Raw genomic sequence first — 15,476 nt, 5'->3', positions numbered from 1 at the left:
TATGGCCTCTAACACTCAGAAAGGAGTTGGGGAGACATCCAAATATACCAGCAGTAGGCTACATAGACAGGGTTAGGCAGGGCAGTATACCTGGTCAGAGGACCACAGCAATACGTCACGTCGGGTTCCACTTCTGTCAGCCAAGAACAGAAAGCTGAGGCTGCAGTGGGCACAGGCTCACCAAAACTGGACAGTTGAAGACTGGAAAAATGTAGCCTGGTCTGATGAATCTTAATTTCTGCTGAGGCACACAGATGGTTGGGTCATTTTGCACCAACAGCATGAATCCATGGACCCAACCTGCCTTGTGTCAACAGTCCAAGCTGGTGGAGGTGTTGTAATGGTGTGGGGAATGTTTTCTTGGCACACTTTGGGCTCTGTTAATACCAATCAATCATCGCTTGAATGACACAGCCTATTTGAGTATTGTTGCTGACCATGTGCATTGTGCATCCCTTCATGGCCACAATGTACCCATCTTAATGGCTACTTCCAGCATGATAATGCACCATGACAATGAGTTCAGTGTTCTTCAGTGGCCTTCCCAGTCACCGTATCTGAATCCAATAGAACACCTTTGGGATGTGCTAGAACGGGAGATTCACGGCTTGAAAGTGCACCTGAAAAATCGAAAAGAATTGGACCAGAATCTCAAGGGAATGTTTCCAACATCTTGTGGAATCAATGCCACAAAGAATTGAGGCTGTTTTGAGAACAAAGGGAGGCCCTACCCAGTATTAGTATAAATATAAAGTGTTCAGCGAGTGTAGTTGTTACCAAATAAAGGTTACAACATTGTGCTGCTACTCACTCCAGCAGTGATGTGTGACCCAAGTAAAGTCAGTTTACCCACCTCTTCTGTTTGGCAAGTTATTTGCATTAGCCAAAGGTTTAACCAACTTTTCAATCTATGATGGCCTCTAAGATGGCCTTGTCTTAGTGCCTGTCAGGTCTTCTACATGGCTGAATCTACCAAGTAGCCAGAGGTTACCTCAAAACTGACTGATGATTTCAATCAACCTGAGAGGACGCTGCTATGTAATATTACAGGTGGCTGGCCTGCCTGTGGCTATTGATCTGTCTGTCTGTCTCCCTGCCTGCCTGCGGCTATTGGTCTGTCTGCATGTCTGTCTGTCTGTCTGCAGCACAATGTTGTTGGGTCTCCCAGCCTGCCTGCGGCTATTGATCTGTCTGTCTGTCTGTCTGTCTGTCTGCGGCCTCTTAACAGACTAGAAGAACATGATGCCAGGGTATAGATTACAGAGCACACACTTCATCAACAAGCAGCAACCTCTAAAACAACCACAAGTGTAATCAGATAGTGTTGCATAAAAGTGAGTGGGCGAAGACTTAACAAGACCGCCACCCAGTGGCCAAGCCAAACATTGACATCCAGTCCCTTCAAAAGCATTCCAGGATCAATATCCAACTGAACACAGCAAGTTTGTTTTGCTGTATGTGCTGTTGTGCCATCAGTGGTGGTCATGCAGAGGAAAAGGAGCTCGTCTTAAAAGGGGCAATCTGGGATTGGTACATACATTTTGAGAATGATATAAAGCCATTGATTCTTGAAGAATATAACTTATAAATGCCTCGTGTGCGTAGTTCAAATGTCGATTCCCATCAGAACCCAAACTATAAGCTTTACTCCATTGTTTTTAAATAATGTAATAGCTAAAAAAACAGACAGACACATCATTTATATCTCACGGATGGTCAGTGCTTGCATCCATAGCTCCGTCTATGAATATGAAGGCTGGTTAAATCTTTCCAGCCCCGTCCTTCAGCTGTTTACCCAAAGAAGTAGCAGGAAGACCGCTTCTTTGTTGTTGGAATCCCAGATTGTAACTTTAAAGACCCCCTCTAGTCAACATGTTAAGCTCAAAATCCATGTTTTTAGTATCAGTGACATTCTACAACCATTTCGAGAACATACTTATAGAGACATATGGTGGAGTTCTGTCTGCTCCTGGTGAAGGTGGAGGGGAGGAACCTCATGGTGATGTTCATCTTCCTAGCCAGGTAGGTCAGCTTCTTAGCCTGCAAAAGAAAGGGAGAGAGGGGAGAGAGTGAGAGAGAGAAAGAGTGTGGGAGAAAGAGAGAAACAGATGGTGAGAGAGAGGGGAGAGAGAGAGAAAGAAAGAAAGAACGAGAGCAGAGAATGAGAGAAAGAATTAAGAGTGAGAAAGAGAGAGAGGGACGACAAGAAAGAGAGAGAGAGAAAGTGTCCTCTATGCAACATCTGTTCTTAATTGATGTACCTGGTTATGCACAAGATGGATAAATGAGGATAAATCAACTAATAAACAGGTAAGGCTCCTTAAAATGGCATGCTCTGTCTCACAACCTGGCTGTACACATCCTCCCTATCAATCCTCCCATCGCCTTGACCTTAGAGGACATCTTTTTTTCCTAACTGGCACTCGGACAGCGCCTTAATGACCGGAGACTGCTGTGGAGAGACGGTTAAAACCAGATTTACGAACGGCAACCTATACAGGTATGAGACTTCGGCTCCCTCCGTCTCTTTTTACAATAACAGAGTAGTGCGTTTAGAGGGTTTCAGGACGACGACCAGGGGCTCAGACATTCACAGTAGGTGCCAGTCGCCTGTCTCACGCTAAGAATCGGCCTCGTTTTATTGATATAGATTTGTGGTGAAACCCCCCCGACGACAAAACACACATTACCTCACTACTTATCAAATAAAATAAATAAAATGTTATGGTGTAATATTAGTACAGGTAAGGTCTGGCAGAAGGATGGGATGTCTATTAAATGCAAGAAGCCTGGGACGTATAATGGTAATAACAGTGAGCTGTGTCTCTGTAGCAGGGGGGGAGGGGCTGGTGGAGGGGCTCCCACGTGTTTGATACCATGTCTCATCCATGCCTTACGATGTGCCTGCCTCCACCAGCCGCCCCTGTCTCAAGAGTCACGGCAGCATGGAGAGGGACGCAAACTCACAATATTAACATATACATTCATTTTTTTATTCTGATGCATTTCCAAAGTTACTGATGGTTGGAGTTAGAGTGGATGTCTATTAAATGAATGCCCCGAGGCTTGGAGTAATGACAAGGAGCGAGACTATATCTCAGCAGAAACCACAGTTACCGTATGAGTAATGGCACCATGGAGAGTGCAAAAAAACAAAAAAACAATAACTCAACATTATCATATACATTTGTTATTGCCATTTCCATAAAGAGTTATTATGGAGAGATGGGTCGCCTAGAAATGCTTGGAGAAACAGATCAATGTTGCGGTGATGTCATTAATTTCTGCACGTGTGTGCACACGCATGCATGTGCGCATATGCGCGCGCGCACACACACACACACACACACACACACACACACTGTGGGCGTGGGGTTGATCGGCTAATCAGTCAGTTCATTCTCTTACTAGCGAGACAGCCCAATAGAGGTAGTCACTAGATTACTCCACACTTGTCCCTGTCTAGTTCTAGTCTCAATACAGTGGAGGCTGGTGGAGGCATATATATGGGAGAACAGGACCCATTGTAATGCATGGAATGGAATGAGGAGGCCAATTTCTGATTTCTACCTCCACCAGCCTCCGTAGTCTCAGTCTCAAAAGCGTGGTGGTGTGGATGACTGACTTACTTTATAGTTGATGAGTGGGGTGCGGGCCAGGGAGTCCCTGTTGGCACCATCCGCCATCCTCCCTGTGTCCTCCAGAAACCTATAGTCTACGAAAGAGACAGAGAGGAAACCACACTGTTAGACAAGACTAGTAGGCGGCTGTGGCTCAGGAGGTAGAGCCGGTGTCTAATGATCGCAAGGTCGGCGGTTCGATCCCTGGCTGACCGCTTGTCAAGATGTCCATGGGCAAGACACTGAACCCCAAATTGTTCTCAATGAGCGGGCCGGCGCCATTGGTGTGTGAATGTGTGTGTGAATGGGTGAATGAGAGGACATTGTAAAGCATTTTGGAATAAGACACAGTCCATTTACACTACACTGGTCATGAAACCAAGGTTGCGGTGTAGCGAGATGCGCCGAGAGAATTCTTTTCAGGGCATTCGTCAACTTTTAATGTGTTGAGGTGCTTGAACACATCAGCAAGATACGCAACTCATGCGAGCCAGATTTCGTCGTCAAACAGCTCAGTATGAGGCAAGTTATTATTTGAAAGGAATTGCGATTTCTGTTATAAGTACGTAAAAGCGTGACAACACCTTTCCCCTCAGTTAGGCCCTGAAATATTTGGACAGTGAGACAATTTTAATAATTTAGGCTCTGTACGCCACCACAATGGATTTGAAATGAAACAATTGAGATGCAATTGAAGTGCATACTTTCAGCTTTAATTTAAGGGGTTACAAAAATAAATATACAAATATTGTATGAAATGTTTAGAAATTGCAACCGTTTTTATACATAATCCCCTATTTTCAGGGGCTCAAATGTAATTGGACAAATTAACATAATCATTAAAAAATGCAAATTTTTAAGACTTTGTCAAGAATCCTTTGTAGGCAATGACTGCCTGAAGTCTGGAACCCATGGACATCACCAAATGCTGGGTTTCCTCCTTTTGCCAGGCCTTTACTGCAGCTGTCTTCAGTTGCTGTTTGTTCATGGGTCTTTCTGCCTTTAGTTTTGTCTTCAGCAAGTGAAATTCATGCTCGATATCAAGCGATTGACTCGGCCATTGCCAAATATTCCAATATTCCAAAAATGCTGCACATCATCCAACAACACTAGTGACCCAGTGCCATTGGAATCCATGCATGCCCATGCCATAACACTGCCTCCACTGTGTTTTACAAAAGATGTGGTATGCTTTGGATCATGAGCCATTCCAAGCCTTCTCCATACTTTTTTCTTCCCATCATTCTGGTACAGGTTGATCTTAGTCTAAGTCTACCATAAAGAGAAGACTTCTCTTCTCACTAGAACATTTGCTTCACTTGGAATCAGAGTTTAGGATAAAATGTGCTTTGCTCTGCGTCATTTGGAGCTGTGAGAACACGCATTCGAAATCGCTCCCGGCGCAAACAACCGACGCATGCTCCGCTTGAAAAGGGTGGTTTCGCTCCGATTAGAAACGATGCATCCATCACTCATCATTGATCTGGATAAGAGCGCAACGAACGGGCAGATCTATCTATCTATCAATCAATCTATCGTTCGTCGTAATCTGTAGCCTACATTGCTCTTCAAAAAACCTATAAGACCATTCCCCTGTTATGTTGGGCGCGCACCTCTCGAATTCAATGCAGCTATATGGACTAAGCCTACTAGTCCCAAGGCAGTCAACGTGTCGGTGGGCATTCAGTCAGCGTGTGAGCATGTGTGTGTGTGTGTGTGTGTGTCACAAGCTCGCTGCATGTGGAGACCCCCGGTAAATGAAAGCGCGCAGCTGTCTCTAGATCAAGTGCGTGTGTTCTCCACTCTCTGCCGTTCATAAGAACAGCCCATCACTTGTTTGTTTGTTTGTATGTAGGCCTATTTATTTATTTATAAATGGTGGTGAAGATCTATTTCCCGCTCATGCTCGTATTGATCTTGATTTTCCCATTATCTGGCACCAAAAACCAAAAAGAAGCGCCAGTAGGGCGAACGCCATACGTTGTCGTGGGTCCATCATTTGTGTCTCTGTTGAACTCCCTCTCAATTTCTCTGACCAATCAACCACCACGTCTGTTGCTTCGATTGCGTATGTTACTTTGTTTACATAAAGGGTTGTGAGAACGCAAATCAGACAAATAATTTATGCAACAATGTTGCAATCTCATCCACTTGCTCCGGGTCATGATTCGGATTTTCATGTGAGAACATGACCTTAGTTTCATCTGTCCAAAGAAGGCTGTTCCAGAACTGCGCTGGCTTTTTGGCAAAGTCTAATCTGGCCTTTCTATTCTTGAGGCTTATGAATGGTTTGCACCCTACAGAACCTTCTTGAAGTCTTCTCTTTATGGTAGACTTAGATAATGTTATGCCTACCTCCTGGAGACTGTTCTTCACTAAGCTGGATGTTGTGAATGGGGTTTTTCCTGTACCATGTAAAAGATCCTGTGATCATCCACCACTGTTGCCTTCCGTGGGTGTCCAGGCCACTTTGTGGCGCTAAGCTCACCAGTGCGTTATAATGTTTTTTCTCAGAATGTACCAAACTGTTGATTTGGCCACTCCTAATGTTCCCGCTCTCTCTCTGACAGATTTTGTTTTTGTTTTTGCAGCCTAAGGATGGCCTGTTTCACTTGAATTGCAAGGAATGGCCCATACCAGTCCATGACACAGATTTTGAGTGAATTGTCCAATAAAAGTCTGACATCAGAAAGCTAAGCTAGAACTACAGTCTGACACCAGAAAGCTAAGCTAGAACTTTTGTTGCCTTTTTTAAATTTTTTTTACCACACACTGCGTGACAATGTGATTCAGAAAATGAATAAATGTAAATGTAAGACACGCTGCAGCCCAAGCTTGTGCCCTTGTTGGCCACAAACAGAACCATGGCCTGTTAAGGAAAAGGAGGGCCTCACCACTGAGAAGGTTCATCTCATCAAACTGGGAGAGGGCCACGAAGGTCGTCTTGTCTCGGACACCGCTGCATCCCGTGTCTTCTTTGTGTTTCTTCACACAGGGCAAACTACAGGGGAAAGAAGGACGCTGACAGTGAACCACCACATCATCGGAACACAGGATTACCAAATCATTTAGTTCCTGTGACAAAACTGTCCTAGTAATTTTCCGGTTACATCCTTGAACTTTAAATACAGGCGGATTTGGATGATCATGGTTCCACATGGCTAAGGAACATTGCCACAAAAAAGGCCAAGAAAAACACTTCTTTGGCGGGTCAAGTGAAAACCCCCTCCAATCTAAAGGAAAGAGAGTACTCGGTCAGTAGCACCCCATTTTTAATTCAACTGATGCGAACAGTCGGTGTTACGAGCGAATGGATCATGTGTTACGTAACAGTGAGTCTGGAAAGCGGAGCAGAACCCTGTTTTTCAGGGTTTCAGAATGAATTAAATCATCTGAAAGCAGACTCAGAATTGAGAGCAGAGACATAAATCAGTCTGGAGATGTCCCGTTGCATGCTGGGAAGCGGTCTGTCTGTCACCTGGGACCTCATGCCGAGTGATGGGGACGGAGACAATAAACAGATATGCTGGTTTATGTGAGGGACATTTTTGAGTTTTGACATTGTGCGACAGATTTTCAATGACGGTAAAAATACAATGTGTTTCACAGATGGAAACAGCCAAATTGTTGACTTGCTTGGAGATTCATCGGTCGCGCATTTCGACTTCACTAAAACGCCCAATTGGGCCCTTGCATCCAGATTGTGGTATCTTTCTAAAAGTAAAAAAAAAAAAAAACATATAAAAACGCTCATACATTATGATAGAAGGATCTGGAAGTGGCATTCTCCAGAGTCTAATTTTTCAAAAACGAGGACATGGGGACATAATTCACAATCCACTGCAGACACTTGCTGAGAGAGCGGTATTTGGCGGAGCTCCCTCGGAGCGTATCTCCGGAGACTACACCTCAGGAATGTCTGTGGAAGCCCAAAACAATAGGGAGCCATGTGAGAAATGGGCAAATTACCCTTTTAAATCTTACTGAGAAATGCAGGTGTGATTTTGATAAGTTGATGTAGCCGACCATTCCAGAGGTTGAAGTCGAAACACCTTCCAGGATTTGGGTTAGCGAATGGTAAATACCACTGTTACTGAGAATCAATCAACTGCCTGCAACCAACAATTTACCATTACCACTGATGATAACACTGCCACACCATCCTCCACAATGGTCTCTTAAAAACAGAATGTTCTTACATAACCAAACGATTTCAGGCGTGTCGTTGTTCTTGGCTGCAAAAAGGTATTTCCAATAATTTCTGATCTTGGAGCCGGTGAAGTCTACTTCAATACCTTTAAATCACTCCCATTAACATGTCATAAAGCTGAAGACACATTGGTTCCCTCTTGCTATTAAAAAGGTTGAATGTTGGTAAGTACCTGGGGAGATCGTCTAGTCGCAGCTCTAGATCTTTGAATGGCCAGCATTGGCTAAAATTATCAAAGCCAACCAGAGCTACCCTTCCTTAAATGTAATGCAGGTAATATGACAGGGAGGCTTATCCTCCCTGTGTGCCCTAACTGGACACTCTTTGCCAGCCTGGCTGAGACTCATGAAACTACACCAAGTTATGGGGAGGTTAAAGGCAGCCAGATGACATTGTTTTAATGTTCAGTTCAGTCGAGTAATGTTTTTACTTTACTGAAAATAAAATAGTTTTATAGGCCTAGCTTTTACCACAATAAACTCCTAGAATGTGAAATTAATTAAACACTGAAATGATAATGTAATGTAACAACTTAAATTATAACATGAGAACAGTCTATTAGTGGGCCGAGTTAGTTTTTGAAATGATCGATCCCTCTGAGGCAACAAGATCCATCCCGCCTATTTCGATGAGGAGGTTTTCATCTTTACGTGCCTTTGCTGTAGCAAGCAGCTTACCAGCTGTCAGTGTTTCACACAGTTGAAGATTCTCCTTAACTCTCTTCCGGTTGTGGTGAAGTGTGAAATATTTGTCCCGTCTGCATATTATGCACTGGACGGGAAGGAGATGTTTTTTTTATTTTTAGGCTGAGCGTAGTTTTTTTTTTTTTTCCAGATTTTATCCCTTTTTCACCCAATTTGGTAGCCAATTGAACCCAACCTAGCATCCAATTATCCCCTGCCTATTGCATAGGATCCGCCGCACGACCCCGTGGCCGGCAGTCCCAGAAGAGGCCGCCAGGCAGACTAGCTGACTGGCTCCTCGAGCCCAGCACCGTTATTCCGGCACCCAGGGGGCGGTGTTGCGCGACGGATCCTTGTCCAGAAATACTCCTATACCGCCCTCGGAAGCGGCCGCCCAATATGCCGCTTCCCGTGTGCCTCGGCCATATCTGGATCTGGCGAGCCGGGATACGAACCCCGGCCCCGGTGGGCAGCATGCACTAGTGGCCAGTGCGTAGACCGCTACACCACCGCGGGGCACGTAGTGGTTATTTTTAATAATAATAATAATAATAATAATAATAATAATAATAACTTTAATTTATATAGCACCTTTCAAAAACCCAAGGACGCTCTTGAGCGGAGAAGTCTAGGCTTTGGTGGTGCATCATCATTTTCAGTTTGACCTTCTGCTTCTGCTTCTACTACATTGTAAGGGCAAACAAAATGGGGGGGGGGGGGAGAGGGAAATATGAAAGATGAAAGATGTTATAGCCTAGTTTATTACAATTCTCCTAATCTGTTTCCCCAGGTAACCCCAGATGCTCAGCCCTGGACTGCACTGCACATCTTCTGGACCTGACCTGACAGGGCTGACCCATGCCATTGATGCCTTGTTCATATCTTGTTTATATCATATCTTGTTAATAATCTTCTTGTTCTTATAAATAACTTGTATTGCTATAAAACAAACCTGCAGCCTCCTGTACTGAGTTTTCCCTTCTCTTGCGGGCTCTTTCAATGTTTCGTATGTTGGCATACAGCATTCTCTAGGGTAGCCAATATTAGCGGGCACATCTGGAACATCTGTACATATCCTTTGTTTTTCTGTGTGATTTGAGTGTGATTTTGTGTGATTTTGCTCGTAATTTGTCAATTGAATTTTTGTATTCCACCTTCTTACTCTTGTAGCACTTCTTAGGAGCCGGCAGTAACATTTCACTGTACATTGTACCTGTACGATATGCACGTGACAAATAAAATGGACTTTGACTTTGGAATGTTATATATTTTTTACAGCCCTTTCTGCAATTTGGCTTTCTGTAGTGTGAAGATTCATCCACTGTAGAGGACAATGTACAAATTTGGTCCATCTGAACATGCTATAATTTTCCATTCGGTTTGTTAAATGCATACAACACTCCATAATTCATCACATCGCTTTATTTTCCCGCGGTTGCTAGGGGTAACATCCAGTCACGGTTGCTAGGGGTAACAGCCAGTGTTTACATTTCGGGGTCCTAATGAAGCCGTACTCAAACTCTGATTGGTTTATCAACTAGAGCGACCAGCGATGTGCCTGAGCAGACAGACGATTAAAAAATACGTTTGTGAAAATCTACGACATAACTAGAGCTGCCAACAAATGTTATTATTAGGCTTAATATAATTATTTAATATATGTAACATCGTGTATAGATGGGGATCGATCAACTTTAGGGTCTTATGTGTATTTATTGAGGGTGTGTTACTGACCATCTTGAACATCAGTCATATGACTCTTACCTGCACGAATGTTTGAGACAGCCAGGACATCTGTACCTCGCCTCCTCTGTACCGCATACAGCACAACTGAAGAGATTGGATTACATGGCATAGATAGTGGTCAATCTGCAGTCACCATAATCACTTAATCACCAAACACAGCTCGATCAAGAGAACGTCAAAGTTCAGGAGTTTGATTGGCAGGACCAGGAGTAGGCGTGGAGATCAGGACATGTGCGTTTCCAGGGACTCGTGGTCTCCTGCTCCCCCATGCTTGCTACACTGCAGGATGTGTGTGCGTTCATGTTAGCTGGCTAGTCACAAGTCAGATCGCTAAAAGTATCCCAGAAATGAATGTACATACAACGCATTAGCTAATGTAATGTTCAGTTTATGACAACTGCGAACTGACCACAGGCTCTGGTTTGAGATGATAGCAAAACAGCCCGGGTAGCAGCTCTTTTAGCTAACAGACAGCAAGCACACTCTCTTTGGGTTCACTTACCTTGCCAGCGATATCTTTCTTTTCATTCCTTTGAGTTCATCTCCAAGATTGTCGTTTTCGGCTTGGCTTTCTGAAGCTGTCATTGTTGTATCCACCGAAGGCACCATTATTACACACACACACGTATTAAGTTGTTTACCTGCACGCACGCTGTTCACAAAAACAACCACAGTTCACCGTCTTCCGCTGGTGCACACGTGGGCAAATGCCGTATTCCGGTTTCGCCTGTTATTGCACAGTGGTGCCCCCTGGTGTTGGTATGCATGGAATACAGCTGTTGATGTTGACCAGTGGCGACTTGGCTAGACTATTTCTCATTAAGATCTATCTAATCTATCTAGTATCTATCTATCTATCTATATATCTGTCTATCTGTCTGGATATCTATCTATCTATCTGTCTATCTATCTATCTATCTATTTATCTATCTGTCTGTCTGTCTGTCTGTCTGTCTGTCTGTCTGTCTGTCTGTCTGTCTGTCTGTCTGTCTATCTGTGTGTAGCCTATGGATGGATGGCTGGATGTGATAGGCCTTCATGGGTGGTGTGTGTGTGTGTGTGTGTGTGTGTGTGTGTGTGTGTGTGTGTGTGTGTGTGTGTGTGTGTGTGTAGGCGGCAGGCCTCTTGTATTTCTCAAATGATACAATTCATGATTTGTTTCCCACAGCACTAGAGACAAACTGATACAATTATTATTTGTACAAGGACCCGATGTCCTATAGACAAAAAAAAGCTAAATTAATTGTCTTTGCACTATTTTGGGAGGAGATAAATGCAACTGTCCCCAGTGAAGGCATGTCAAACATCTGATTCCAAACGATGAGCATGGACATCTGAAGAGAAGAAGACTTTGTTTCTCATGGTTTATTTGCTTTGTCCTTATCCATGGTAACAGACGGCTTGTCACGGTGTCGTATCCGAAGACACAGTCAAGGTCCTCACCAATCTGTATTGTGTTGTCCCTGTGCATGGGTTGTCATGGAAATGTAAAGGAGAAGAATCTGCCTTTGTGTGTTGAAAAATGAATAGTTTTCAGATGGTATCAATTGTATAAGAGAAGCCTAGTAGCCTACGTATTATATGAACACTGCCTCTAAGGTACACCCATAGTGTTGATTACAGAATGCACATTATGTGTTGAGACTTAATTATTTTTTAATTCACACACAATTCTTATTCCACAAACTTTCTCAAACATACAAAGAAACAAGTAAATTGGTATATAGAATGATTATAGAATGTGCAAAGCAGACAAACTAAGACATAAATGTGACTAGTTCTCAAGTTTTCCAGTTACCAGCATCAACGCAGCACTTCAATGGAGTGAGTGGAGTTGCACATTTACTGGAACTAGGAGATTACAAGAATTCTAACTATTCTAAGCAAAAATAGATTTTGTAACGTGAATCAGAGGGCCATGTTGTAAAAGGAACTTGGCCTTAAAGAGAGAAAAAATAGCATACTAATTTGATAAGAATGGGAAATAGGACATTGGAGTAGCACTGTACTGTAAATTACTTCCTCTGTAATGCAAAGTTTATGGGGTGATTTCCTGGACACAGATGATTAAGCATACACCTGGAGTATATCACACTTTCAATACTGGCTTAACCTAGGTCCAGGAAACAGGATCATAGTCATTTGTCATGACAATGATGGGTCATCACTAGCTAAGTGCTGCAGAATGCTAATCAAGATACACAAGACAATAGTGATGCTTTGGCTAGGTCTTCATCACTCTTAATTCCATACAAAGGAGTACATGTAGATGAAAAATATGATTGTACTAAGATATAATACTTACAGTAAACCTACATCATACCTGGACTAACATAAGACAGGCTAAGACAAGCTATTGATGATTTCATTTTTTTACCTCAATATAAAACAAACGATTATAATGACAGAATATCAAAAAAGCTATTTGACTATTTTGGGATTAAAACATTTCATTTATTTTTATGTCAACATGTTTAATATTTACATTTTTTATTTTATTTTAACCTCCGGAGCATTTATTTAATTACACTTTGTTCAATGTAACATAACTTAAGAACATGATCACTGCTATGTTTGATGTGTTCTGACTCTGGCCTACGCTAGCTGCCAGTATATCCTATCAACACCCATTGAGTGAACGTGAACGTATACAAGGAAAATACAGTCACATAATGTGTGTACATACAAATACACATTTTACATAAATAGTTATTTGGACTAATTTGTAGTTGACCAAATAGATCTCTGAGAGTATAATTTATTGGGGGTACAGTAAAGTGAACAAAAACAAAGGATATAAATAATCAACCATATACTGTCAAAATATACACAGGAAAACTTTTCAAACTCTCTGATGACTCTTTCTACTATCTGTTGCAGCACCAATGATAGGTAACCACTGATGGGCAGACCTACCAAATAAAATGCAATGTGAAGAAGACATATGTCATTTATAAAAAAAATTGGCTCACATAAATTAGAAATGACCAAATTCAAAATAAAAGTACTTTTACAACAGAGCAGATCTGGATGTAACCGGTACATACAACTTGAAAGAAAAAATAAAAACTTGACACAAGCACCTATACTTGAATGCAAACAAGCAGGAGGTAGAGCACCATCTGTCAAGATGTACGTACATGTCCAGCCAGGTTGGACAACAAATTAACAAATAAAAAATGGTAAACAAGGTAAAAAAATTAACCTTTGATTTAAAAAAATAATAATGCAATGATCAAATCTCTTACGCTTTAATCCATGAGTTATTGCACTCTTAGGAACCTTTGGTTGGGCAGTGGTCCTGATCAGAGGCCTGGGGTTTTCCTTTTGGGCTAGGCCCCTGCCTACCATGAGGGGGGAGTGGGGGGGAAGGAGGTATGAGTATCGAGAGGGTGTTGTGTGGATAACCCCTCCCCTGAGATGAGAGAGAATTACCGGTCCAAGACACAACAAAACCCAAGCACCTTTGACAACATTTTTTTACACATTTGTTTGATAAATATTGATATACACTGCTCTCCTCCTCTCCATCTTATGCTGGCCTGGTTTCCCATGGACCAAGTTCTTCCGCAGAAGTCCGCCATCAACTGGACAGGCCATATATGGGCACACAAACACTCGATGAAGGTCTCCCAAATTGCTTTACAGAGACTCTCTTTGGGAAGCAGCCATTTTGTATGACATGCTTGTTTTTCATAGTTTATAAATATTTGGGGGCAAGCGATGGAGGCCTCACAGGAAGCAGACAGGTCCGACCTCTAGGTGGCGCTGGTTGTTGAGCGGCGGTGCTGTGAGCTCCTGTACATCTACAATGGGGAGCTGACGGCTGTCCTGAGTATGGAAGAAAAAACGCGACTGGTGCCAGCTGCCATCTTGGATCTGAGAGGGGGATAAAAATAAGAATATAATAAGAAAACAAGTGTCAGACAGCACTGCAGGTCTGAAGGTCATTAAGCTCACTACTCATTACTGTACCTTGCACTCGTCTTGTAGCACCTGTGGTTCAAGTACTGTGTCAACCTCATATAACTGCCCACTCCAGCCCCGGAACCTCAGGTGTGGGTTCACGTCCGGGTCCTGGCGGTCTGGGCCGCCGCCACTGAAGCTGTCCATGGGGATGTTCGGTGGGTCGCTCAGGCAGTGGACCGTGATGGCGTGGCTCGCCTCAGTGCTCAGTAAGTGGAGGAACTTCATCTGGACTTTACCCAGGCCAAACGCCATCTATGGGGAAAGCACAGCGAAGGTTAAAGGTCCAGTATGTAGTTTTACTTGTCACTGCCCCTGCTGGCCACACTGAACATTTGAAAACGTGTATATACTACGCCTTCCAATAGAACTAACCATGTTCATATCTGTGTAAACAAACCAAACGTAAAAAAATAGCCATGTAAAGGCCCTACCTGACTCCAGAGTTTAGAAAACGTTTTGTTTGGACTAATACAGCAAACTTCACTGAACGTTCTTCATCACGTGATATCATTCCTCGATGGCTACCAATTTTATCATGGCCATTTAGCACTATTTTAAAGGTAAAATCTACATACTGGACCTTTAAGGGTTAGAATGGAGAGGGCAGCATCTCTTACAATACCATTCACTTCCCAAACCCACTGCTGCAGCTTCTGTGTAAAACGAGGAGCCTTCTAGTGAGTAGAACCCAGAAGTACAGAGCTTTTTGTTGAGTCAACACTTAAGCCATAATAATTACATGTTAGGAACCATTAGGGAATATTTCCTCTCTTGCAGGGGAGGCTGGTGGCGGTAGAAATCGGAGGACGGGCTCATTGTAATGCATGGGTTGGAATGAGGAACGGTATAAAACATGTAGGATGCCATTCCTCATTCCATGCATTATAATGAGCCTATAAAAAGCCTAAGATTTCTACCTCCACAAGCCTCCCCTGCTCTCTCCAGTAAGCCTCCATCATAGGATGCAAGAGAGACAAGGTTTGGAAATCGGCCAGCTCTAGTGTGGTGTAATGAGTTAAATTAATGAACTCAATCGGGTTTTATGTGATTGTCGTTTTTATGTGAGTGTCGACATCGCTGTGTAAGCAGATATGTGACTGCTCCTGGTGTTTCTGGACACCTCTCGGAAATGAGAAAGACGTCAAATTCGTCTTTAAAGTTTTTTTTTTTTTTTTTTTTGATTTTCGTTTTTTTAGCTAACATTCAACTCGAAGATGTGAAGTACCCACTCGTTATTTTTCCGAACAG

At 42.9% G+C, this 15,476-nt stretch overlaps 2 protein-coding genes across 2 annotated transcripts in view; both read right to left on the bottom strand.

Moving 5' to 3' along the window:
- znhit6 (zinc finger HIT-type containing 6) overlaps window positions 1-10,895 on the bottom strand; it is a gene marked incomplete at its 3' end in the record, with an annotated part of 38,534 nt that extends 27,639 nt beyond the window's left edge. Inside the window, exons 1-5 of the mRNA XM_080528305.1 lie at window positions 10,762-10,895; window positions 10,278-10,343; window positions 6,515-6,621; window positions 3,630-3,715; window positions 1,937-2,040 (exon numbers count right to left, since the gene is read on the bottom strand). Of these exons, the coding sequence (XP_080384431.1) occupies window positions 1,937-2,040; window positions 3,630-3,715; window positions 6,515-6,621; window positions 10,278-10,343; window positions 10,762-10,868 (470 nt within the window). The 5' untranslated portion in view covers window positions 10,869-10,895. The remainder of the gene's footprint in view (window positions 1-1,936; window positions 2,041-3,629; window positions 3,716-6,514; window positions 6,622-10,277; window positions 10,344-10,761) is intronic.
- A 3,096-nt stretch (window positions 10,896-13,991) lies between these two features.
- The window catches only part of col24a1 (collagen type XXIV alpha 1 chain), a gene marked incomplete at both ends in the record, with an annotated part of 120,638 nt that continues 119,153 nt past the window's right edge, over window positions 13,992-15,476 (bottom strand). The window contains 2 exons of the mRNA XM_080528293.1: window positions 13,992-14,138; window positions 14,235-14,480. Coding sequence (XP_080384419.1) covers window positions 13,992-14,138; window positions 14,235-14,480 — 393 coding nt within the window. The remainder of the gene's footprint in view (window positions 14,139-14,234; window positions 14,481-15,476) is intronic.

The sequence above is a fragment of the Nansenia antarctica genome, assembly GCF_963989245.1.
Source record: "Nansenia antarctica genome assembly, chromosome: 1".
Classification (NCBI taxonomy): Eukaryota; Metazoa; Chordata; class Actinopteri; order Argentiniformes; family Microstomatidae; genus Nansenia; species Nansenia antarctica.
This window is presented reverse-complemented; position numbering and strand designations above follow the sequence as displayed.